This window comes from Ascaphus truei, chromosome 2 (assembly GCF_040206685.1).
Source record: "Ascaphus truei isolate aAscTru1 chromosome 2, aAscTru1.hap1, whole genome shotgun sequence".
NCBI lineage: Eukaryota > Metazoa > Chordata > Amphibia > Anura > Ascaphidae > Ascaphus > Ascaphus truei.
Window position 1 is genome coordinate 251,758,560 of NC_134484.1, and position 27,500 is coordinate 251,786,059.

At 45.3% G+C, this 27,500-nt stretch overlaps 1 protein-coding gene across 1 annotated transcript in view; it reads left to right on the forward strand.

Annotated features, from left to right (window-relative positions):
- Nucleotides 1-27,500, forward strand: part of ANKS6 (ankyrin repeat and sterile alpha motif domain containing 6) — a 69,894-nt gene that overhangs the window by 4,511 nt on the left and 37,883 nt on the right. The window contains exons 2-3 of the mRNA XM_075586034.1: nucleotides 18,138-18,643; nucleotides 19,316-19,360. Of these exons, the coding sequence (XP_075442149.1) occupies nucleotides 18,138-18,643; nucleotides 19,316-19,360 (551 nt within the window). The remainder of the gene's footprint in view (nucleotides 1-18,137; nucleotides 18,644-19,315; nucleotides 19,361-27,500) is intronic.

Sequence of the window (27,500 nt, forward strand, 5' to 3'; positions counted from 1 at the left end):
GCGGGAGGTGGAGCTGGCGTGCCACGTCATGGCGCCGACGTCACGGACTGCCATTGGCTTCTGGCAGTCACGTGACCGGCCCTCCGCTTCTCTCAGCGGCAAAATGTAAACTTGCCTGTCTCCTGCATTTCCACACGCCTCCGCACGCCTGCGGAAGCGCTGTCTAAAGCCGCGCTGATAGAGATATGTTTCCATTCAGCGCGGCTCAGCACGCCTCAGCACGGTCTTTTTGACCATGTCCGAGGCCTTAGTCATAAATCGCATACTGCTGCAATCTTTTTTCCCTGTGCCCCCCTGCCGTCTGTCCCCCTCTCCTCACGCCCCCCTCCCCCCCTCTTACCTTGCTTCAAACGTCCTGGCGTCATGACGCCACGGCAACGCGACGTTACATGACACCGCAGCGTCATTTGACGCCACGTTGCCATGGCGATGCATGACCAGGAGCGGCTGAAACAAGGTAAGTAGACGTTTGCAGAGGCCCTGCAGCTCCTCTGGCATTAATTTAAATGTATTTGGGAAGCGCGCGGGGGCCTCTGTAAACCCCGCCCCCTACGCAGCGAGTCGGCGCGCCCCCCCACTTTGCGCACCGCTGGCATACTGCACGGGGGAGGGATAGGCTTCAGTCACAGATACATTCCAAGATGCACTGTTTTTAAGTGAAACCCTTTCTTGTTTCATTCATTGTAACATCGCCGGAAGAAGAGATCAGTGTATCTCGAAAGCTCGCACAAATAGAAGCATTTCGTTAGCCACAGAACGGTATCGTCTATTCGTTTTTGATTAATAAGCTCAGCTAACACGGTACAGTATTTACAAAATAATAATAGCATGTTCTTGTATAGCGCTGCTTGTTTTACGTAGCCCTTTACAGAGACAGTTTGCAGGCCAGGTCCCTGCCCCGTGGAGCTTACAATCTATGTTTTGGTGCCTGAGGAACAGGGAGATAAAGTGACTTGCCCAAGGTCACAAGGAGCCGAGACTGGGAATTGAACCAAGCTCAGTGTCTGTACTCACTGAGCCGCTCCTTCTCGCATGATGGTATGAGGAGTGGCTACATATACACATACTGTACACATTATATATATATATATATATATATATATATATATATATATATATATATATATATATATATACACACATATTTATTAGGTTATGTGGGTGAAAAGGTGATTGAAAACCCTCCACCGTATTTGCAAATAGCAAATAAAAATATTACTTGTGAACACATTCACATATCTTAGGCTGGGGCCATGGTACCGCAGACCGCTGAGCGAACAGACTGCCTTAAGACAGTGTTCGCGTCCATGCGGCATGCGGGGGCGCGCGTTGCGCAAGAAATCAGGTCACGAGAGCAGTTCGCCCAATGAGGGCGAATCAGCTCCGTGACGTCACTGGCACACCCCTAGAGACGCCCACGGACTGCGCGCATACCATGGCCGAAAAACGCACCAGCTTCAAGCAGGTGATGTCACGGCTGCGCACGCCTCCGCACGGGCGAAGGCACCAGGCCCCAGCCTTAGGCTGCGGCCACGCTGGCGCTGAGCTCGCTCATGCTTGAGAGCGGTGACGTCATGAGCGACTGGCTCTTCTACAATAATTTTAGAGCAGGAGCTGGGGGCGTGGCTATTAAGGGAGGGGGCATGTCATTGGCTGGATCGGGGTTGTGTGTGTGTCTCTCCATTCTCTCCCTCCTCCCTTCCCTACATTCTCTCCTTTCCCCCCTTTCGCTCCATTCTCTCCCTCCCCCTCCCCTTCATTCTCCTTTCCCCATTCGCTCCATTCTCTCCATCCCCCCTCTCCTCCATTGTCTCCTTTCTCCCCTTCCCTACATTCTCTCCCTCCCCTCCATTCACTCCTTTCCTTCTTTCACCCCTTCCCTGCCATCACCCCTTCCCTCCTCTCTCTCTCCCCCCCTTCCCTCATCACTCTCCCCCCTTCCCTCCTCTCTCCATTCAGCCGCCCCTTTCGAGATACACTGATCTCTTCTTCCGGCGGTGTTCCAACGAATAAAGCAAGAAAGGTTTTTACTTAAAAACAGTGCATACTGTTCTGTGACTGACGCCTATCCCTCCCTTGTACAGTATGCGATTTGTGACAAGGTGTTAAATGGTCCCTGAATGTTAGTGATGTAAGAGTGTGTATGTATGTAAATATAAATGTATAAAGCCCATAGTGTATACAAAGCTTGACAAAAGGTGTGTGTGGGAGTGTACACCAATGGTGTGGGTAGGTGTAGAAATGTAAGAGGGTGTTGCATTACTATTAATGTGTGTAGATACTATGTGGTCCCTATTGGTATACAGGGATAGAATTACATTGTACATATGTATGTGTAAGAGACAGCTGTGCGTGCATTCATATAGCGCAGTATGTATATACATGGCCTTTAGAACTCATGGGAAGAGAGTTCTCTTGTGTCAGGGTAGTGACTCATGAAGCTACGGTCTCGATTTAGGCCACCGCTATGTATGTGTGAATATATATATATACTGTATATTGAAATACATAAAAAAAGAATACCGCCTCAACACAATAAATCACTGGTGTCCAGAAACTGTCTATGTATAGTATAATGGTACTAGACAGTGGTGCTAAAGGTTGAAGTAATTATATAGCAACAGAGAAAGCAACCTTACAAAAAGCACACGGGCATACCAAGAAAGTGTAAACAATGAATTTATTATAGTGGGTAAAAAACAAGGGACGAAAATTAAAAGAGTAGGGGGACTCACATCTACCAGACATATATACCTAGAGGCAAAGGTAGAACAGTGAAGCAAATTTCAACACCAGATTCAAAAAACACATGAAGCTCTAGATTGAGCATACATGTGTATTATTAGCACACACTGCAGATTAGTGCACATGCAGCAGAGAATCACAAGTTTTTTATCAACAGATAACTGCAGAAAGTGGAGGCATTAATAGCACAAGTATCAAAGTTATATATACATCACCACTTAAAGCATCGGTGTCAAGATCAAAAATAAAGAATGACCATAGCCTCTTGTCAGGAAAAAACGGTAGGGGTCCCACTCCACAGACTCCCACTCCAACGCGTTTCGACTTAAAACGGTCTTCGGGGAGTGGTGAGGGGAGAAATGAGCTAGAATTTATAAGTTAGTTGGGAGAATTTGTGCCAAAAAAAACCCAAATTAAATCTATAACAGCTGTGGCAAGCAGGGGTATTTACTTTATGACACAGCGTCCTGATTACTGTGGTAACATTGCTAGTGGCCTCATTGGTCTAAACACATCATGTGGTACACATGAGATCCCTGCATGTTCAGGACCAGATTATGACGTCATAGCGCATGGCGCGTCATCACGTAGGGTTGCCATGGTGACCGTGGAAGCGTTTTAACAAACGGGCACCAGCCCAGATAGAATATCCCCTCTAGAGGAGCTCCCATCTGATGAGCGTCGTTCATCCCTGGTCTGATTCATATCACTACGTTGTGATCCACTGGATCTATTCTCCATATACACATAGGCTCTCTTTTGGGCCTATGTACCTACTTATTGGAGCTTATTTGACTTGTTTTTACCTTTAATTCATATATATCTTTGCATTCCAGCGCAGGTATATACCGTAGGAATGAGGGATGTGTATACCCTGTGTCAGAGTCAATCATTCTCCTTGGGTGACTCCCTGTTGGGCGTCCCTTAAAGGATGATGTGTAGGCTGACATATGGATAGTCACTCCCCCATGTCAGACGGGGGACACATACGCTGTGGTAGTATTATTTATATTTTTTAGTATTATGAGATATCGCGAGACCTAACATCTCATTGCACTACCATACCTCGCGCATGCACATGGAGGAAGTGTGGGGGCGTGTACAGCCGTTGCCGGTACCCATCTTCCTTTTTGGGGCACTCCCCTATGGGCGTTCCCTATGAGTGGAGATGAGGACTGATTTGTGTCTATTCACTCCCCTATACCGGGCCACAGTGCGCATGCGCTAGAGAGGAATTTTTCATTGGCCGCGGTTGAGCTGTGACGTCACTGGAATCGCGAGATTTGGCAGCCATTGCTATTTAACTGTTCGGTATATCGTGTGAAAGCACTTCTTGATAAAGTGCTAGGCACGAAACGCGTAGAAGGGTTGCATCCCTTGCTTTTATGACTCTTCAATAAAGATTGTTTTTTGGCCAGACCTGCTCTTCTTTTTGGATCGTGGTGCGGTGCATTCTCCTCTATTTGCTGGACCACACTTAAAAAGCCTGGCTTGTGTTGCTGAGATAAAAAAGTGGGATTGACCTGAGGGGTATAATGACTGCGGATTAACTTGTCTCGCAGATTCGGAGATCTGCGACTGGCAAGACTTACATGGTCGCCTAGTATATTTTTAAGTTCTGTGTCTGTCTTATATACACACACATACATACACACACTTCAGAATGTTTGTCTCTGTGTGTGTGTCATTATGCACGGCCCAAACAATTAGTCCTAGACAGAACAACCAAACTTTGAAGGATTATATTATGTGTCAACATACGGTGAACTGTCATGGGTGCTGTTAGGAACCTTGGGTTCCATGTTTTGTACGTGGCTGGCTATTTATCTGGCACCTGACATCATAATGCACACACACTGGTGGCAGACAAGGAGAATCAGATAGCTATACACATTTGACACAGAAAGCAGATGAAGGAAGAAAGAGGATGTACGTTGGCACATGAGGAGAAAGTAAGAGGGCTGGGGAAGGGGGGGAGGCAAAAAGAATTGGTGACATCATAAGGTATTAAAGAAAAGTTATGGGAGGGGGAGAGATAAAAAGGGGTAGGTGGGTGAGAAGAGGAGGGAAGGTTTTTCAGAATTTCCGAGCAACGCCTGGTACTTTGAGCTAGTATATACATATATACATTTGTCACACACGCACCCCCTCCTACTTTTTGCAGGTACACTACATGTTTTTGTGTGAAATCCAGAGCACACAATATAATGATACAAAAAGCATATATTGTATTATTACATAATAAAAAATATGTTTGTTGTGTGTAGGAAACTGCATGGTTAGAGACATCCATGGGATTTGCCTGGAACTGCCTCCATCCTGCACAAATTGAGGAACTACAGTGGCACCTTTTTTTATGTGCAAATGTTGCAGGGATATATATATATATACTAGCTGATATACCCGGCGTTGCCTGGAGGCAGGGAGGGGGGGCGTGAAAGGCAGGAGGGGGGGGGCGTGAAAGGCAGGGGGGGGCGTGAAAGGCAGGGGGGCCGTGAAAGGCAGGGGGGGGGGAGTGAAAGGCAGGGGGGGCGTGAAAGGCAGGGGGGGGGCGTGAAAGTCAGGGGGGGCGTGAAAGGCAGGGGGGGGCGTGAAAGGCAGGGGGGAGGCGGGGGCGTGAAAGGCAGGGGGGTGCGGGGGCGTGAAAGGCAGGGGGGGGCGTGAAAGGCAAGGGGGGCGTGAAAGGCAGGGGGGGTGAAAGGCAGGGAGGTGGGGGCGTGAAAGGCAGGGGGGGCGTGAAATGCAGGAGGGGGGCGTGAAAGGCAGAGGAGGGCGTGAAAGGCAGGGGGGGGCGTGAAAGGCAGGGGGGGCGTGAAAGGCAGGGGGCGTGAAAGGCAGGGGGCGTGACAGGCAGGGGGGGTGAAAGGCGGGGGGGGTGAAAGGCAGAGGGGGCGTGAAAGGCAGGGGGGGCGTGAAAGGCAGGGGGGGGCGTGAAAGGCAGGGGGGGCGTGAAAGGCAGGGGGGGGGGCGACACACACACACAGTGTCACACACACACACACACACACACACAGTGTCACACACACACACACACACAGTGTCACACACACACACAGTGAGACACACAGACACACAGTGACACACACACACAGTGTCACACACACACACACACACACACACACACACACACACACACACACACACACACACACACACACACACACACACACACACACAGTGTCACACACACACACAGTGAGACACACACACACACAGTGACACACACACACACAGTGTCACACACACACACACACACAGTGTCACACACACACACACACACAGTGACACACACGTCACCTAGAGCGACACACACGCGACACCTACCTCTACTTCCGGGCGCCGCCATCTTCTCACTCGGCGCCGCGAGGGAGGAAGGGGGTCCTTCCGGGCGCCGCCATCTTAGGTGCCGCGAGGGAGGAAGGGGGTCCTTCCGGGCGCTGCCATCTTAGGCGCCGCGAGGCAGCTGCAGCCTGCCTTGCCGCTGCCTGTTCCCCCGCCGGGGATGGAGATGAGCGGAGCGCCGGGAGGGAGAGGTGAGCGGAGGGAGGGAGAGGTGAGCGGAGGGAGGGAGAGATGAGCGGAGGGAGGGAGAGGTGAGCGGAGGGAGGGAGAGGTGAGCGGAGGGAGGGGAGAGATGAGCGCCGGGAGGGGAGAGATGAGCGCCGGGAGGGGAGAGATGAGTGCCGGGAGGGAGCGCCGGAGAGAGGTGTGTGTGTGTGTGTGTGTGTGTGTGTGTGGCGCCGAGGGGGAAGAGAGTGGCAGTTGGGTGACGTCAGACCCACCAATCTGATTGGCCAGAGGCTGAGGACCAATCAGATTCACCGCAGATAGCACTAACCATTCGATTTTATATATATATATATATATATATATATATAATATATATACATATACTTAGTTAAGTTATGGTGAGTAAAAAAAGTGACAAACACCCTCCACACACTGTGTGCTCATTTGCATGTCATTTCCCAGAATCCCTTGCTGCAGTGGAAGTGCTGTGTGCTGGGTGATAATGGTGAAATGTGGGGTTGCAGACCTGCCTAAGACATGCAAATGAGCATACAGTTATATTTCCATTTGATATATATATATATATATGTGTGTAATGGATTAACTTTTTTTTTTTAGTGTTTTCATTCTACCAGAACTTGATGGGTTTTGGATTTGTAAAGTAGGAAAATGTAAATTTTTAGGAAATGCAAACTTTTATGCATAAATTTACGAGTTTGAAACAAGATGGATCGATTTGGGCATCCGGGTGAACGTCGAAATTAACAAAGTTTAGATTTCAACCTTGCCTATGCTCTAGAGCAGGCCTGCACAACTCCAGTCCTCGAGGGCCGCAAACAGGCCAGGTTTTCAGGATATCCCTACTTCAGCACAGCTGGCTCAATTAGTGGCTCAGTATGACTAAGTCACTAATTGAGCCAGCTGTGCTGAAGTAGGGATATCCTGGAAACCTGGCCTGTTTGCGGTCCTCGAGGACTGGAGTTGTGCAGGCCTGCACTAGAGGCTGGGGGGTGCACAAACTTTTCAGTCTTTGCCCCCCTGCCTGCTCTCCCCCCTGTTGCGCCCACCCCCCCCTTATCTATTGTCTGGCAACTTCTGACGTCACATTGCCATGGCAACGCGACATCACGTGACCCCACGGCGTCATTTGACTCTGCGTTACAATGGCGACGTGTCGCTGGAAGCCACCAGAGATAAGGTTAGGGAAGTTACAGAGATCTTGCACGCGCTCCACGGCATTTAATTTAAATGCCTTGGAGAAGAGCGCGGGGTCATCGTAACTGCCACAAGAAAATCTCATGCCCCCCAATTTGCGCACCCATGCTTTAGAAGGCAGTTAGGCACAGAGGGCAAAAACAGAAGAAACAATATTTAAACAACTTATACAACAATGTAACTGGCTTCCTTATAAAATGTTATCAAGTTTCAATTGATAGAATAATTATTGATCCTCTCTCATATGGATGGCCTCATAATTATCTTACAAAATAAAGAACTGGGAATTTAATATTTACCTGGAGATTCACTGGAGTTGTGGCTTTGCATAAAAGTGACTTCTAAATGTAATGTACTCAAAACAAAATGTGATGAACATTTTTTTTTTCTATCACATGCAGGCAAGATGGACAAAGTTAAGACACACACACACACACACACACACACACACACACACACACACACACACACACACACACACACACACACACACACACACACACACACACACACACACACACACACACACACACACACACACACACACACACACACACACACACACACACACACACACACACCAGACACTGCTACCAGATCCACAAAAGAGGGTAAAAAAAGGCAGCAAGGGGAGGAGCTGGCAGGAGAAAAAAATATTTAAGGGGGGCAACTTTTGGGGGGGGGAGGGGGAACGCCTTCGTCAACACCATGCCCACATGTAAAGTACAAGTGGTAATTCCCTTCTCTAGCAGCGTCCTAACAAAAAAGCAAGACAGTCTAGATGAAAAAAGTCCTCAGTGGATCCTTGGTGGATTGAATAAGCAGGTTTGAAGAAGGGGTTCATCCCCCGAAACAATGCCCCCCTTTCGTAAAAAATGTTTCTCCTACCAGCTCCTTCCTTGTTGTCTTTTCTTTCCCTCTTTTTGGGATATAGTAGCAGTTTATGTTGAGTGGACGTTGCCAATTTTCTATAAGTCTATTATCATCCTGATCATGCATGGGGAATAAGTATGAGATTTTATATATGTACATATTTATGTATATATTCTTGTGTGTAATTGTATTTTTCTAGTGGTGCATTTTTTTCAGGAATTATATTGTGCATTAGGTTATAATTTCACTTTTTTCTGGCATTAGTAACATTTCTATTTTTGCCATTTCTGTCTTGACAACTCACTTTATCTCTGGAGTTCTGGGAACTCTGTTTACATTTAAAAAATATGCACAATGCACATACAATAAGATTTTAAAACATGAGCTTAGCAAAATCATAGCGACTCTGTGAGCTCTCACCGCTGCGGCACTGGGCTACTGTTACTTCCGCGTCATGTGTCTTAGGGCTCGTTCAGGGAGGCAGCTGAGGACTCGGAGGGGGGGCGTGCGGGAGGCAGTGCTGGGTGTTTGCTGGCGACATGTGATTATCCCCTAGCTGACTTTTCAGCGTTGGGGAGGGGGCGGGGCTACAGGCTGCAGGGTTAAAGTATCCAAGCTGCAGCCATGAAATCATTCTGAAGAATGATTTCATTGGCTGCCTTGGTCCCTGTGACGCGGCTTCAGCTCCAAGAAACGAAATTTTCGTTTACTGAGCTGTCGTCAGCGGCAACGCCTGGCTTCGGAGGCAGGGCAGTAGCTACCTTGAAAACAAGTATTCAAATTGAATACTTTGTTTCTCACTGCAGCAAGCACGTCAGCACGCCCTCCCTCCGAAGCCAGCACCCTGAACGAGGCCTTTGTTGTTCTCGTCTCCCGGTACCTTGGCTCCATCCTCTGACTGACGTCTCCATGGCACTCTACGCGTCTCCTAGGCTTTGTCAGGTGTAATAAAGGAGGTTTCTACCTACTATCCCTTATATACCACTTTTCATAGAGCCCTATCCTATTTGAAACATCATACTCATCCAAATATATGAAACTACACACTGTATCTGCGCCCATAATTCGCATACTGAAATGACATCGGGATTCCTTGAAAAGGACAAAATGAAACTTAGTGTAGTGGTGGGCACCTACAAAGAGTACAATCAATAACCATAAATGACCATTAGTCTCCAGGAATACCTGGATGAGCCGACTATTCTCACATTGGTATACAGTATAGTGTTAAGAATATACAAATGTACAAAGGCAAATATATGTGTCAAAACGACAAACATAACACTCCATACAAAAAAATCTCTCATTATGCATTGCATTAATAAAATATATACACAAATCTATATGGAGAATTATATATGAACACTGGTAACAGTAAGAGGTACAGCCTAAACAATTATCGTGAGACACATAATGTATACACACATAAATCCTAAGGCCTCGTTCAGGGTGCTGGCTTCGGAGGGAGGGCGTGCTGCTGTGCGTGCTGCCGTGAGAAACAAAGTATTCAATTTGAATACTGGTTGTCAGGGTAGCAACCGCCCTGTCTCCGAGGCCAGGAGTTGAAGCTGACTACAGTTTCAATAAACGAAAATTTCGTTTTTTGGAGCTGCAGCAGCGTCACTGGGACCCAGGCAGCCAATGAAATCATTCTTCAGAATGATTTCATGACTGCAACCTCGATACTTACCCTGCTGTGTGTAACCCCGCCCCCTCCCCAACGCTGAAAAGCCTGCTGGGGGATAAACACAGATCGCCCAGCAAACTGCAGCACTGCCTCCCTCCCGCCCTCCCTCCGAGTCCTGCAGCTGGCACCCTGAACGAGGCCTCATAAATGTTTCTGGATGAACAACACAATACGCTCTCTCATATGTGAACATATAAAGTAGTGATACAATGATAACTGTGAGACCAGCCAACTGATGGAAAGGTTGCAAACAAAAGAAAATTGGAGCAATAGAGAAAAGGCACATAATAAGATATGACTTGGAATATAAAATGAAACGAAACTATAAAAAAAAAAACTGGAATATTACGTATGACCATGAGTCTACACTGTGAAACCCACTATGTAAATAGTAGATGCAAAATGATGAACACCTCCTCAAGCTTATATAATAATGAGAATGTTCTTCTCATGACTGTCTTAAATGGTTTCCCAGAAAACTAGGCGACACACAATTGTGGAGGATGTATTGGCCTCTAGTGGTAAAAATAAAAAATAAATATGATACCCCTGACAATAAAAAAAAATGAAATATGGAAAACAAATATATTTGAGACAAATAATATATTATTCATGCAAAAAGGAAGTCAAGTCAGTCTTGATATTTAATCCCAGAGTAGCCAAGCTCTTTAATTGATAGATTCAGAATGTTGCTTTTTTGAGAAATGACTCCAGTTCTATCTCCTTCTGTAGGGTTTCTATGGACTACATCGACACCCATAATGTACTGTATATCTCAAGCCTTTAGGATCTCGTTGGAGAACAAAGGGATGTTGTATTTTTAGAGACAGATTGCCATGTTCTGCTTTCTTTTTGCGTACTAGGTTTTTCCTTCTTTGGAAATGAAGAGACTGCTGTCATTTTCATGCTCTTTTCAAAACCCTGTACTGTACTCACAGCACTAAAAGTAATCTGCTTTTTTATGTAATAAAATGCCAAAATAATATGTATTGGTTTAAAAAAAAAAATATATATATATATGTATATATATATATCCTGGCAAAAGAATGACATTATTAGGAGCAGAACATTAGAGCAGTGTTAAATGAACAGTGTCTTACATTATTAGGAGCAGAACATTAGAGCAGTGTTAAATGAACAGTGTCTTACATTATTAGGAGCAGAACATTAGAGCAGTGTTAAATGAACAGTTTCTTACATTATTAGGAGCAGAACATTAAAGCAGTGTTAAATAAACAGTGTCTTCTGTACTCGTCGCTGCCACCGTGTGTCAGTCTTCTGAGTCATTGTTGGGGTGGAGAGGAGTCCAGCCAGCCACCAGCCAGGACTATATCCTACTTTCTATGTACATTTTTCACATACAAATATTTTGGTATCCCTATTCTTGCGTTTAATTTTACTTCCGGTGCTTCTATAGTTGAAAGAATCCATTTCATTCTCTCTCCCTCCACTCCCCCCCCCCCCCAATTATCTAAATTGAACAGAGAGAGAAAGATAATACAGCATAATGACATCATCCATATTCTGAAGACTAAGGGAATATTCACCCAATTAAAAAGAAACCATTCCAAATTCAACCCTGACGCTTGTTAGAATACATTGTCACTACCTCCATTGGTCTTCATTGGTTTTCAGGATGTTCTTGAGGTAACCAAGCTGATGCTGGCACAACGAAAACCCTCCTCCTCTGCTCCATGCTACACAATGACAGATACTTCCTCCTGGCAGACTCCAGCATTTATAGCTAACCAACATTCTGTGCATTATGATGTCACTGATGAGCTCACGTGACCTCACAAGGCTGTGGTTAGCTGCCTACCTAGCCAAAGGTAGAAAGTATTTTGTGGAGGAGCTCAGCCAGCCAGGAAACTGGAGGCACAGATTATTTAAAATAGTAATAATTATATATATATATTTAAAACTTGTAATAGTTAAACTAGAAAACCGAACGTTTTAAAAAATATATATATTTAAATATACTTCTCAGATTTTTGTTTCCATTTTTAAAAAGGTGCCCGACACCTATTCGTCTTATGGAATAGCACACATAGGTTTAGCAGGTATAGGCCTATATTTTCTATCACTGCCATTAGTTCACATTGGTACTTGGTGTGACCTTGAGCCCGATTGCTGCAGATAGTACAACAATGTATTATTGTGCAACGCACTTCCGTCCACCCTGGCAGAAAAGGGGTTAATAGATGAAGTATTTAGTAACAACAATAACTTTTTTTTTCAAACACCTGAACTTTCAGACAGATACTCGCCACATTTGTGGCAACATAGATAAATATACCTGTGGATAATCCATTTTAATGCACAAATGGTGACAATGCTATCTCATGCGCCTACATGACATTTAAAGAAGGGCTTTACTTGAAACAAGTGCTACTATGTTCTAATCATATCACATTAGGCCCATTTTTACTAAGCAGTGCTATGTCATTAAACACCTGTCGGGGCATTTCAGATGAATACAGTTTCTTTCGGTGCCAGAACGTGTTTCTAGACTTTAGAAAAATGATGAAGACATTCTTGTATTTTTCATACTTAAAGCAGCAGTCCAAGTTCCCTTTAATATGTGCATCCATATAATCCACACAATGCTAAGTAATTAGCTAAATTGCTGATTGATCCATTCTCCTGTGATCGATCGGCAAAGATTCGGCTCGGGGGTTCACTGAATGGCTGTCACGGCAGCAGAAGAGGACCAAAGATGCAAAGTTCTGTGGGGAAGATCATGTGACCAGGCAGATACAATTGGTGCACTGCTAGAGAGAGGGCAGGGCTCAAAAAGGGTGTGCCAGAGCGTGCTTCAGAAGAGGAAAGGGATGTGACTTTGTAAATGGTTGCTATAGAAACAAAAAAATTATTGTTACATTATAATACATTAAAAATTTCATTCCGAATTGTTTTTAAAAAAATGCTACAAATATTTTCTCATAGTACAGAACTGATTTATTAAAAAATCACACATCTAGGATATTGCTTGGTCTGCAGCTTTACATTTTACGGAATATATATATATATATTAGAGCCCGTTAGAATAGTTTTTCAGTAAGAAACATGGAATAAGTAATATATAGCATTTTATCTATTTTTTTTTTGTTACATAAAGCATAATGTAATCAATACTTATGTGGCCTCTTGTCACATTTCACATTATTTTAGCATCAATTATCTTTTGGATAATCAATTGAGCTGTAATCATAATTTTTACAGTAAACAGTAGTTTCTTTGTCCAAATCAAACTCCTGGGCCTTAATAGCTATATGCAAACCTTTTCACACCACAGGAATTGCTAAGGTTAATTTTGCATTTAAATAGGCCACACAGACTCATCAGTCCTTAGAAGAATGTATTTATTACTGTGACCGCGTTACATCAGTGTTACCAACAGAATGTAATCAGCTGTGCCTGTGTTACCGGCACACACATGTTGGTCACATATTGCAACTTTAGAACTATACACACGTCCCATACTAATTAGTGTTCTCTGAAGTTCTTGTGAAATCTTTTGAGCACTGTGGATTCTGCACACTGAATCATTTAATCATGTAAATCGCCTGCAGTAATAGCCAGTGATGGATCATAAAGTAAGATTTTTCGACCTGTCGTTGTGCAGGAAGCTTCAAAAAGTCAGATATATGTGACTAAATCAATGCCACACACATAGCAAACAAAATCTTTTGTTGCAAAACCCCCCACATATTTATTGTAGATGTATGTATGTCGTCTTTATTTATATGGTGCCATTAATGTAAATAGCGCTTCACAGCAGTAATACACAATAATAAATCGCAAATAATACAAATAACAGATCATGGGAATAAGTGCTTCAGACATAAAAGTAACATTTAGGAAAATGTGTCCCTGCTCCGAGGAGCTTACAATCTAATTGGTAGGTAGGAAGAACGTACAGAGACAGGAGGAGGGCATTCTGGTAAGTGTGTCTGCAGGGGGCCAAACTTTATGTATCAGGTGTATAGTATTAGCCACAGAGCTACTCATATGCTTCTTTAGGCACGTGGGTCTTAAAGGTGGATAGAGAGGGTGCTAGTCGGGTACTGAGGGGAAGGGCATTCCAGAGGTGCGGGGCAGTCAGTGAGAAAGGGTTAAGGCGGGAGAGGGCTTTAGATACAAAGGGGGTAGAAAGAAGGCATCCTTGAGAAGACCGCAAGAGTCGGGATGGTGCATAGCAAGAAATTAGGGCTTAGATGTAAGGCGGGGCAGAAGAGTGTAAAGCTGCGGTGCGATCAGAGTGGTAACGCTGAATGTCCAGGGTAAGGGTGCGTGTGCATGCTCTTGCTGCTTGGCGAGACAACCAAATTTGATTTGGCTGCTCGCTGATGCATCATGTGAGCGGTTCGCCCATTGACAGTGAACCAGCTCTGTGACGTCATGGCCACGCCCCCCACGCGCAACTAGCTGGCCAGAAATCGCCCGGCCAAGCAGAGCGCAAGACGTCATGGTGCTCGAGCGCCAGCACGCCCGCTCTCAATCTGGCCGCAGCCGCTGAGCGCTCTCATGCTTGTGACCGGTGACGTCACCAACTCCCCAAGCATGAGTGCAGGCTGTCCTGCAGAATTTTGCAAGCGTGAATGGGGGCGTGGCCGGGGGCGTGTCATTGGCTGGATCGGGGCTACTTGTGTGTGTGTGGCTGTGTGGCTGTGTGCTGATTGGTTGCTGAAGGGTCATGTGACCTTTCAGCTCGCTCGAAAATAAAAATTTTCTATCTCCCCAAGCGCGTAGCTTTGGAGAGCATATGTGCCCATGCGCAGCGTGTGAGCATGGCCATACAGATTGAGATTCACAGAAGTAAAAGCGCAAGCACCAAGCGTGCTCAGTGTCAGCATGGACGCAGCCTAAGGCCGCGCCTATAGTGCCGTCGACGGTGACACAACGGGTGAAGTTATATTTCGCCCGGCGGCGGCGCGGGTTTCCGACCATTTGATTGGTTCAAGGGCCATCACTTGAGGCGACAGCACTTGAAAAATCAAATTTTGGCGGCTACTAATTTTCGTGATGGCGACGTCTCGCCGTCGCGTTTACTATAAGCGGCGGCGGCGGCAATGCATTTGTTTTTCGGTCGACGTCGCCGGCACTATAAGCGCGGCCTAAGGCTGCGGCCAGGCTGAGAGCTGGTGCTCGAGTGCCGTGATGTTATCCTTTTGGCCGGGCGATTTCTGGCCAGCTAGTTGCGTGCGCCGGGGGGCGTGTCAGGGGGCGTGGCCATGACATCATAGAGAATCTAGCTATGTGCTGGTTAGAGAATCTAGCTATGTGCTGGTTAGAGAATCTAGCTAGGTGCTGGTTAGAGAATCTAGCTATGTGCTGGTTAGAGAATCTAGCTAGGTGCTGGTTAGAGAATGTAGCTAGGTGCTGGTTAGAGAATCTAGCTATGTGCTGGTTAGAGAATCTAGCTAGGTGCTGGTTAGAGAATCTAGCTATGTGCTGGTTAGAGAATCTAGCTAGGTGCTGGTTAGAGAATCTAGCTAGGTGCTGGTTAGAGAATCTAGCTAGGTGCTGGTTAGAGAATCTAGCTAGGTGCTGGTTAGAGAATCTAGCTATGTGCTGGTTAGAGAATTTAGCTATGTGCTGGTTAGAGAATCTAGCTAGGTGCTGGTTAGAGAATATAGCTATGTGCTGGTTAGAGAATCTAGCTATGTGCTGGTTATAGAATCTAGCTAGGTGCTGCTAAGAGAATCTAGCTATGTGCTGCTAAGAGAATCTAGCTATGTGCTGGTTAGAGAATCTAGCTAGGTGCTGGTTAGAGAATCTAGCTATGTGCTGGTTAGAGAATCTAGCTAGGTGCTGGTTAGAGAATGTAGCTAGGTGCTGGTTAGAGAATCTAGCTATGTGCTGGTTAGAGAATCTAGCTAGGTGCTGGTTAGAGAATCTAGCTATGTGCTGGTTAGAGAATCTAGCTAGGTGCTGGTTAGAGAATCTAGCTAGGTGCTGGTTAGAGAATCTAGCTAGGTGCTGGTTAGAGAATCTAGCTAGGTGCTGGTTAGAGAATCTAGCTATGTGCTGGTTAGAGAATTTAGCTATGTGCTGGTTAGAGAATCTAGCTAGGTGCTGGTTAGAGAATATAGCTATGTGCTGGTTAGAGAATCTAGCTATGTGCTGGTTATAGAATCTAGCTAGGTGCTGCTAAGAGAATCTAGCTATGTGCTGCTAAGAGAATCTAGCTAGGTGCTGGTTAGAGAATCTAGCTAGGTGCTGCTAAGAGAATCTAGCTAGGTGCTGGTTAGAGAATCTAGCTAGGTGCTGGTTAGAGAATCTAGCTATGTGCTGGTTAGAGAATCTAGCTAGGTGCTGGTTAGAGAATCTAGCTAGGTGCTGGTTAGAGAATCTAGCTAGGTGCTGGTTAGAGAATCTAGCTAGGTGCTGGTTAGAGAATCTAACTAGGTGCTGGTTAGAGAATCTAGCTAGGTGCTGGTTAGAGAATCTAGCTAGGTGCTGGTTAGAGAATCTAGCTAGGTGCTGGTTAGAGAATCTAGCTAGGTGCTGGTTAGAGAATCTAGCTAGGTGCTGGTTAGAGAATCTAGCTATGTGCTGGTTAGAGAATCTAGCTATGTGCTGGTTAGAGAATCTAGCTAGGTGCTGGTTAGAGAATCTAGCTAGGTGCTGGTTAGAGAATCTAGCTAGGTGCTGGTTAGAGAATGTAGCTAGGTGCTGCTAAGAGAATCTAGCTAGGTGCTGGTTAGAGAATCTAGCTAGGTGCTGTTTAGAGAATCTAGCTAGGTGCTGGTTAGAGAATCTAGCTAGGTGCTGGTTAGAGAATCTAGCTATGTGCTGCTAAGAGAATCTAGCTAGGTGCTGGTTAGAGAATCTAGCTAGGTGCTGGTTAGAGAATCTAGCTAGGTGCTGGTTAGAGAATCTAGCTAGGTGCTGGTTAGAGAATCTAGCTATGTGCTGGTTAGAGTAATCTAGCTAGGTGCTGGTTAGAGAATCTAGCTAGGTGCTGGTTAGAGAATGTAGCTAGATGCTGCTAAGAGAATCTAGCTAGGTGCTGGTTAGAGAATCTAGCTAGGTGCTGTTTAGAGAATCTAGCTAGGTGCTGGTTAGAGAATCTAGCTAGGTGCTGGTTAGAGAATCTAGCTATGTGCTGCTAAGAGAATCTAGCTAGGAGCTCGTTATAGAATATAGCTAGATGCTAGTTAGAGAATCTAGCTAGGTGCTGTTTAGAGAATCTAGCTAGGTGCTGGTTAGAGAATCTAGCTATGTACTGGTTAGAGAATCTAGCTATGTGCTGGTTAGAGAATCTAGCTAGGTGCTGGTAAGAGAATCTAGCTAGGTGCTGGTTAGAGAATGTAGCTATGTGCTGCTAAGAGAATCTAGCTAGGTGCTGGTTAGAGAATCTAGCAAGGTGCTGGTTAGAGAATCTATCTAAGTGCTGGTTAGAGAATCTAGCTAGGTGCTGGTTAGAGAATCTAGCTAGGTGCTGCTAAGAGAATCTAGCTAGGTGCTGGTTAGAGAATCTAGCTAGGTGCTGGTTAGAGAATCTAGCTAGGTGCTGCTAAGAGAATCTAGCTAGGTGCTGGTTAGAGAATCTAGCTATGTGCTGCTAAGAGAATCTAGTTAGGTGCTGGTTAGAGAATCTAGCTAGGTGCCTGAGCTATGTGCTTGGTGAAAGGAAATACACTACTACTTCAAAGAGTAACTCAGTTAGTACAAGGCACTGACTTTGAAGCAAGGAATCCGGGTTCAACTCCCGGTGTCAGCTCTCTTGGGCAAGTCACCTCATCTCCCTGTGCCTCTGACATCAGAATTATATTGCCAGCTCTGTGGGCAGGAACTAATTGTGCCAGCAAAATTCTATGCGAAGCGCTGTGTGCACTGTCAGCGTTGTATAAGAAGAAACATTATTCCATTGGGCATTAAATGTACGAAACTCGGATGCATACTCCAAAGGATGAAATAGTCTTAAATTCGCGTGATCACTGCATGAATCCCAAACTCTCCGACAAAAGCGAGACCCGCAGAATATTCTTGTGTTTCTGGTTTTTCTGTATTTTTTCAAAATAAATCTCAGAGACTTGGCCTCTTCAGTGGAATGGAGTTAAAATATGTTTTTTTCCTCATACTTTTTGTTTGCTTTCAGGTCAGGACAGCTGAACGTCGCCCTCATACTTCTGGAAAATGGCGCCGACGTCAACGCGCAGAACCGTCTGGGAGCCAGTGTGCTCACAGTGGCCGCTAGAGGCGGCCACGTCAGCGTTGTCAAGCTGCTTCTCGAGAGCTGCGCCTTCGTGGACAATTACGACCACTTCGACGTCAACGTGGTAAGCAGCAAGGGTCACAGGGAGGATATGCCGGTCATAACGGCCTTGATGACAGCGGCGCAGCACGCTCACGAAGCCGTGGTGCGCCTCTTACTGGATTGGGGAGCCGACGTAAACTACCGCGTGAAGACGACAGGCTGGAACCCCTTGATGCTGGCCGCTCTCCATGGGCGCGTGAGTGTGGCACAGCAGCTCGTGGACAGGGGGGCTGACCCCGACCAAGTCAACTCTTTGGAGAAGACTTCTTTTGAAATTGCCCTCAGCTTCAAGCACAAAGACATGAAGGATTATTTGGATTCCATTACGACAATTAGGCCCAAGACAGGTAGGGAGTAACCCTTATTACTAGTATTTGTGTTTCTGTGATTGAGGGCAGCCCCATGTACATGGTTAAAAAAAATGGATATGTAACCTCAGAGAACATTTTTTACTGCGCCTTCAATAAATGAAATGTTTGAGATGAAATATTTGAAAACTGGTGGTAACCATGGCAAAAAGATACAGAAGAGGAACATACTTTAGAGTACTGCAAATGTTAGGGAAAGTTGATTTTGTGTCCCCTACACAATAAAGCAAATATATTTCTGACTTTCTTGACATGTTTGCCTCTCAAATGTGTGTGGTTTACAGTCTGCGTCCAGCTTTACCTCGCAAAGCCAAATCACTTCAATCAGTGTGAAGAGGCTAAAAGCACAAATAGCTGTCTCTGAATGGTTTGTTTGCTTTGTACTTGGCTGCATGAGCCAACTAAAAGTGCAGTTCCTCCCATCTGCTCAGACAAATATTGAACTTGACGTTACCTGTGTTTGCCAACCCTTTGATTTCGTTCACTGTGAAGTCCTTCAGTAGTTGTAATGTACATTCATCCTACACTGGAGTAACAGTGAGGGAAGAGAGTCAGGTACTATAACCGCCATGCAATGCAGACCCTCTATCTAGCAGATATGGGTTGACACTTTTAGTTCGTTGCTGATCATTAACCTGATCTTTTTCGCAGATGAAGAAAAAAGAAGACCGGATATCTTCCATGCTGTGAAAATGGGTAAGCTATTAATTGGATCTCGGTGTCCAACTAGCTTGCTTGTTTCATCATGTTGTGCAATGTATAGCCTTATTTAATGCTTTGTAACTCCAGAGGGAAAAAGCTGCGGTCTAGACAAATACTAGATATAGACTGATGCTCCACCAAGGGTATAATAAAGCATGAGTATCAAGAAGGACAGAAAAAGATACCCTTTTAGCTGTGTGCACATAGGTAATATATATATATATATATATATATATATATATATATATATATATATATATATATATATATACACAGTATGTATGTGTATGTGTGTATATATATATATATAATTATTAATGTGGAGTGCCTCAAATAGGGATGAATTATATATACAAACACACACATTCCTTTATTGCATGTGAACATAATATAAGGCAGGTGTTGACAAGTATTCACAGTAATATCACTTATAATGCTAAATATTATCACCAATGAAGTAATGGATGGCACTTCAAAATGACAAGTACAGAATGAATACCCCACTGACATAACTTGTATTGTTATAGATAAACAAATTATATTTTGGCCATCAAGCAGCATGGTTCACATATTTTGTAATATTGTTTTACTTACTTCTCTGTATGAAATACATCGAATAGGATTCAGGTGCAGGGGTTCAGACATTATTGTACAAAAAAACAAAACAGGTGATTGTCACTGGAGATCAGGACAATTTACACCAGGGATCATACACTAGAAAGAACTGCAGAGTTGAATAAAAGTGAATTTATTGGAAAAAGTTTCCACAAACTTCCAGTACATAAAACACACACACACACGAATTCTCCCAGCTGGGGTAACTGGGGGAACAACCTAAAGTCCTAGGTGTGGGGATCTCTGTCTGGAAGCTTACGCCTTTCCAAACTTGCACCTCTGTCCTCTGTAATATGGGCAGCACTGCCTTGCTCTCCGCTACCTAGCAGTTTTACATTTCCCACCGTTGCTTCACACCAAACAGCTCTGACCAACGCTGTACACACAGACCGCAGCAACACCGGATGCTCCAGACCCCTTCTCTGGGTCTCTTCAGGTCCCTTCTACTGACTCCCTGTCAGCTCTTCCTTTACAAGGGCTCTGCCAGTCCTCTGTCAGCACACAGCCTTCACAAAGAATATTAAGTCCAGAATTACTGAGTTGAGGCTGGGAAGGAGTATTTATACCTCTGTCCCAATCCGGGAGAGGTCAGCTAGTTGGGGTATGAACAATATTCCTGGTCTCTGCACTTGGCCCTAGACCCGGTTGATGAGATTACTGGGGTTGAAGGCGGGCCAGGACAATGTTAATACAATCCCCTTCCACAGACAACCATACAGATACAGGCTCAGGGCGTACAGCTTTCTTGCAGAGCAAGACCACTCAGCAGGCCATGTGAGGGCAAGTTGCAGCAAAACCATACGAACAGGCAAAAGGAAAGTTGGAGCACTACTAAGATCAGTAGAAAAATAACTACAGGAGAGTGTGTCCCATAAAATAAAAGATGTTTTATGGATCAAGGCATCAACCACATAAACGGAGCCCAAATGGCCCCACAGCAGGAGAAGGAGTGGCTCGGTGAGTAAAGACACTAACTGGCACTTAGTTTGGATCAGGGGAACCTGTTTCAATTCCCGGTGTCTGCTCCTTGTATCCTTGGGCAAGTCACTTTATCTCCCTGTGCCTCAGGCACCAAAAACATAGATTGTAAGCTCCATGGGGCAGGGACCTGTGCCTGCAAAATGTCTCTGTAAAGCGCTACGTATAACTAGCAGCGCTATACAAAAACATGCTATTATTATTATAGGTGGTGGGCCATTTGGGCTCCGTTTATGTGGTTGATCCATTAAACATCTTTTATTTTATGGGACACACCATCCTGCAGTTATTTTTCTACTGATCTTAGTAGTGCTCCAACTTTGCTTTTGCCTGTTCGTCTGGATATCGTGGAGAAACGGAAGCACACACCTGTGGAGGAACATCACACGGAAGACCATACAAATGTGAGTTATATTACTCTTATACACCATGTCACCTGTCCACATCGATGCATACATGTCTGGACACTAGCAAGTGGGAATTCTCACAATCAAAAGAGTGGAATTCCATCCAGCTATTCGATTAATAATGGATAGTGGTGTAGTCATTATTTGACAGACTGGTCCATATATCTATGTGTGATACTTCAAGGAATATAGCAGTGGGATATTTACATGTTCAAATTGTTTGCTTACACCAGCTACTGATCTCTGTTTGAGCACCATACAGTTTTTTTTCTCATCGCAGCAAAACCATAGACTGCAACCCTTACAAGTACCTGGCTATGCACGGGTTGCAGTATGTAAGGGTTCCAGTCCAGGCTTTGGCTTGAACCTGACCGTATCTGGCTGCTGAGGACATCTTGGTTCCCGGCAAGCCTCCTCCTGAACTTGTTTATTGGCTGCACCTGTTCCAGGGCTTAAATAGCAGCCACTAACTTGCAGCCCCTGCCTGAGCATTGTATGCTTTTTCTTGTGTTTTTGACTACCTTGGATTTTAGCTACTGAGCCTTTCCTGTTCCTGAGCCTTCCCTGTTCCTGAGGCTAGCCTGTTCTTTTGGATGACCTGTTGACAACCTTTTGCCTGTCGCCTGGACTCTGCACCACTGCCGCCTGCCCTGACCCTTTGCCTGATTACCGACTACGGATACTCTGTCTCTGGGCTGTGGTTGGTTAATTTGCATCACTACCTCAGCCCTGTGGGTCCGCTTCCTGATCGGAGATGAGCACCGTCACACAGTTCTCTGGAGTCATCTGTTCCATTGCTGACTTGAAACTGTGAATCAATAGATAATGGTGCCCTGTGACGGAGTGGCCTGTAGGCAAGGTCAGTAAGACACTTAGACAGAGGGTTAAGCTTAATTGCAGTGATTTATTATCCACAAGACAACTAAACAATAGGCACACTGTCCCTTTAAGAAAACCAAATCATAAAATAAACACCTACTCCTTCACAGGAGACTGACTAAACATTAGTGTAGCCCTTTCTAACGGGGCCGCCAGCTAAGCTGGTTGCCAGCCCAAAACATGCACTATCATATGCAAACAAACAGTCTTTAGGCACAGCAGTATAGTGTTTAGTTCTTATCTGGTATGTTGCAGGGATTCCTTCACAGGGTCTCCGGTTCCGGAGAGCAGGCCGTGTACAGTCTGTAGTAATCTTTATCCTGGGTGGAATTCCCAGCTGAACCCCGCAGGTCTCCTTCCTGCTGCCCTAGGGTCCAGAACAACCAGGGTCCCTTCTGGTTGGGAGAAGCCTCTCTACCCTCCTGGGGTAAAACTAACTCGCTGTCTCTGGCAATGTCCCTACTCAATCAGGAGTTAATTATATCCACCTCCCAGCTCAGGTAAGAAACCCGACACCAGTGCAGTTTCCTGCCCTGTAAAGGGAGTTTAACGCCTTGAGTCCCTTACATGCCCTCTTTAACCTGATCAATAATTCTACCTTGCAGTGAGTGAGGCTGTACCCCAAAACCCCAGTCACTGAAACTCCCACCCCAAATTATAGTGACATCCACCCTCTTCACTGTCACACTCCTTGAATGACATCCTCCCCTCAGGTACACTCACACCTCATCAGTGACCTTCCTCTCTTACACCCCACCTCTCACACTCCCCCCTCTCATTCTCCCCATTCACTCATATATATAGTGGCTTTGCAATTTTCAAGCTGGGTAGGGTTACCATACTTTATATACCATGCTTTATACTCACAGTTGTGTGAAAAAGAAAGTACACCCTTGTTGAATTCTATGGTTTTACATATCAGGACATAATAACAATCATCTTAGCAGGTCTTAAAATTAGGTAAATACAACCTCAGATGAACAACAACACATGACATATTACACAGTGTCATGATTTATTTAACAAAAATAAAGCCAAAATGGAGAGAAGCCATGTGTGAAAAACTAAGTACATCTTATGACGCAATAGCTTGTAGAACCACCTTTAGCAGCAATAACTTGAAGTAATCATTTTCTGTATGACTTTATCAGTCTCTCACATCGTTGTAGAAGAATTTTGGCCCACTCTTCTTTACAACGTAGCTTCAGTTCATTGAGGTTTGCAGGCATTTGTTTATGCACAGCTCTCTTAAGGTCCCACCACAGCATTTAAATCGGGTTGAGGTCTGGACTTTGACTGGGCCATTACAACACCTTGATTCTTTTCTTTTTCAGCCATTCTGTTGTAGATTTGCTGGTGTGCTTGGGATCATTGTCCTGTTGCATGACCCAATTTCGGCCAAGCTTTAGCTGTCGGACAGATGGCCTCACATTTGACTCTAGAGTACTTTGGTATACAGAGGAGTTCGTGGTCGACTCAATGACTGCAAGGTTCCCAGGTCCTGTGGCTGCAAAACAAGCCCAAATCATCACCCCTCCACCACGGTGCTTGACAGTTGGTATGAGGTGTTTGTGTTGATATGCTGTGTTTGGTTTTCGCCAAACGTGGCGCTGTGCATTATGGCTAAAAATCTCCACTTTGGTTTCGTCTGTCCAAAGGACATTGTTCCAGAAGTCTTGTGGTTTGTTCAGATGCAACTTTGCAAAACTAAGCCGTGCTGCCATGTTCTTTTTAGAGGGAAGAGGCAACCCTGTCAAACAAACCATACTTGTTCAGCCTTTTTCTAATTGTACTGTCATGAACTTTAACATTTAACATGCTAACTGAGTGTAAGGAATCCGCTCCTCGGTTTACTGTTTGCCTTACCTTGCAGACAAGTGCGGTCCTGGAGCACTTCTCCTGAAGTTTGCTGCAGCCTGGATTCACTCACCAAAGTAATGCTGCCACACGCCCCTTCTGCCATTGGTTCACGGACCTTTAAGTATTGCCTTCCCACAATGCTCCCTGCCGAGCATAGTCCTTCCTGGATGTCTCTGTGTTCTGCCATAAGCCTTGTCTTGTCTGTCGCCTTGGTTCCTGAGACCGGCTGCTAGTGTCACGCAGCGGTCTGTTCCTGAGCTGAAGCGGAGTACTCTCCTTGTTGTCTTCAGCCCCCTGGTTCCTGTGACCGGCTGCTAGTCTCATGCAGCGGTCAGTTCCTGTTTCCTGTGCTGAAGCTGAGTACTCTCCTTGTTACTTCAGCTCCTTGTTTCCTGTGACCGGCTGCTATATTCACGCAGCGGTCTGTTCCTGTTTCCTGCACTGAAGCGGAGGTTTCCCTGTGTATCTTCAGCTTCCTGGTTCCTGGGGCCTACTCTTTCCCTAATCTAGAGAGGCCGTGTCCTGGTTCCTGCGCTGAAACGGAGGATTCCCCAGCCCGCTCAGGACTCTTGCGCTGAAGCACTGGTTTACCAGTGCAGCTAGGCGGTGTGCTACTCTGGTCTGTCTACCACCTCCTGAGACCAGTACCATGGGCCATGGTCGCCGCACGCGCAGAAGCCACTCCCGCGCTCCTAAGCTGAAGCGGGGCTCTACTGACTACCTGTTGCCGAACTCCTGCTTGAACAACGTTTACCCTGATATCTCCAGTCCTGACCCTGGCGTGTCCACCGACGATGCTGTCTTCTCCTATCCTGATCCTGCTACATACGACTACGAACTGCGCAATCCGGATCCGCCTGCGCGGTCTAAGGTCGGTGCTTTTACAACCCCACCTCAGCCACGCGGTCCGACCCAGGTTTGTGGCGAGCACAGCCGTGACAGTATGCTCGGCCCCACAAACTCGGACCGCCCTGTGGTGAGGGTTGGTAAGTTTCTGTCTGAAATCCTGTCCCGGGCTGTAGACCAGTCCCAGTTTGAAAACCAGTATCTGTGCGAAATACTACCCCTGATTGAAGAACAGATTATGTATGAAGGTTTAACCCCGTTGCAAAGACAATGCCGCAACGATCTCATTATTAAGGCTTACTGCCTCAAGGACTTAAAACGGTCTCTAGCCGCTTGTGTTTGCTCCCCTGGTTCCCCTTTAACCTGGGATAATGTGAATCCTATCAAACTTGCCAACGCCCAAGATATACTCTTTGCCTTGGCCTTATCATTGGACATTATAATATCTCCAGTCCTGACCCTGGCGTGTCCACCGACGATGCTGTCTTCTCCTATCCTGATCCTGCTACATACGACTACGAACTGCGCAATCCGGATCCGCCTGCGCGGTCTAAGGTCGGTGCTTTTACAACCCCACCTCAGCCACGCGGTCCGACCCAGGTTTGTGGCGAGCACAGCCGTGACACTGAGGCCTGTAGAGTGTGAGATGTAACTCTTGGGTATTTTGCAATTTCTCTGAGCATTGCACAGTCTGAGCTTGGGGTGAATTTGCTGGGACGTCCACTCCTGGAAAGATTGGCAACTGTCTTGAATATTTTTCACTTTTGAATAATCTTTCTCACTGTAGAATGATGGACTTTAAATTGTTTGGAAATGGCCTTATAACCCTTCCCAGATTGATGGGCAGCTACAATTGCTTCTCTAAAATCATTGCTGATGTCTTTCCTCCTTGGCATTGTGTTAACACACACCTGAATGCTCCAGACCAGCAAACTGCTAAAACTTCGGCTTTTATAGATGTGGTCACACTTGCTGATGATCAATTAATCAATGGCATTTGATTAGCAGCACCTGTCTGCTACTTAGCATCTTAATTCCTATGGAAGCAGTAAGGGTGTACAGGCATACCCCTCATTAACATACGCAATGGGACCGGAGCCTGTATGTAAAGTGAAAATGTACTTAAAGTGAAGCACTACCTTTTTCCCACTTATCGATGCATATACTGTACTGCAATCATCATATACGTGCATAACTGATGTAAATAACACATGTGTAACAGGCTCTATAGTCTCCCCGCTTGCGCACAGCTTCGGTACAGGCAGGGAGCCGGTATTGCTGTTCAGGACATGCTGACAGGCGCATGCGTGAGCTGTCGTTTGCCTATTGAGAGATATGTACTTACTCGCGAGTGTACTAAAAGTGAGTGTCCTTAAACCGGGGTATGCCTGTACTTAGTTTTTCACACATGGCGTCTCCATTTTGGCTTTATTTTTGTTAAATAAATCATGACACGGTGTAATATGTCATGTGTTGTTGTTCATCTGCGGTTGTATTTACCTAATTTTAAGACCTGCTAAGGAACAGATGATTGTTATTATGTCCTGATATGTAAAACCATAAAATTCAAGAGGGTGTACTTTATTTTTCACACAACTGTATATAAAGTATGATATATATATAGTATAGTAAACCTACCCAGCTTGAAAATTGCAAGGCCAGTACAACCAGCCCCACACTGATGAGACCCAAAAGGTCGAAACAGCTGTCTGAGTGGTTTTACTGGATGTACATCTAATCCCATGCTGTGCTTAACTGTGTGAACAGAGAGCATTAGCTTATAAGGGTTCCATGTGAAATGGATTTTGGCCAAAAAGTGACAAGGTGTGCTCATTTGCATGTAATTTCCCAGAATCCTTTGCCACAGTGGAAGCACTGTATGCTAGGTGATAATGTTGAAAAGCAGGGTTGCAGACTTGTCTAAGACATGTGAATGTGCTCACAAGTTATATTTTTATTATATATAGATATTTATATATATATATATATAGATATATCCTTCTCTCAAATCTTTATCTCAGTGGCAGAAAGGTGGCAACAGGTGTTTAGGAAGATGTAATGTGGCACTTGTGCTGGTAGGTTTAACCATACTGTGAAAGCTTAAACAATATTATCGGCTAAAGTGGGAAAGGTACTTTGCCAAAATGAAAATGAAGCCGACGCGGCAAATAAAACCTCAACCCCCAAAACACACTGAAAAACAATGGCCTTCATTGTCCGGAGGCTGGATTATCCTGGGCATTGCTATCATTCAGGAAGAAAGCATGAAGGCAGAGGTTGCTAAGGATCCCAGGAGATGAAACAAAAAACCATCCTGCAACTGCCGGACTCTCTCCAGTGAAGCAGCACTGAAGACAAATTTGAAAAGATGAAATGGGATAATGTTGCCTTACTGAAGTAGGAAGAAAAGAGAAAGTCCTAATTGAGCTCAGAAGTGGACACCTATTATATATTCATCGTTAACAAGAGAAGGAGAAACAACATGGTGCATTATCAGAAAGAGCAGCCAGAATCGTCATTTAATTGACAAAGAGATACAGGCTTCAAAT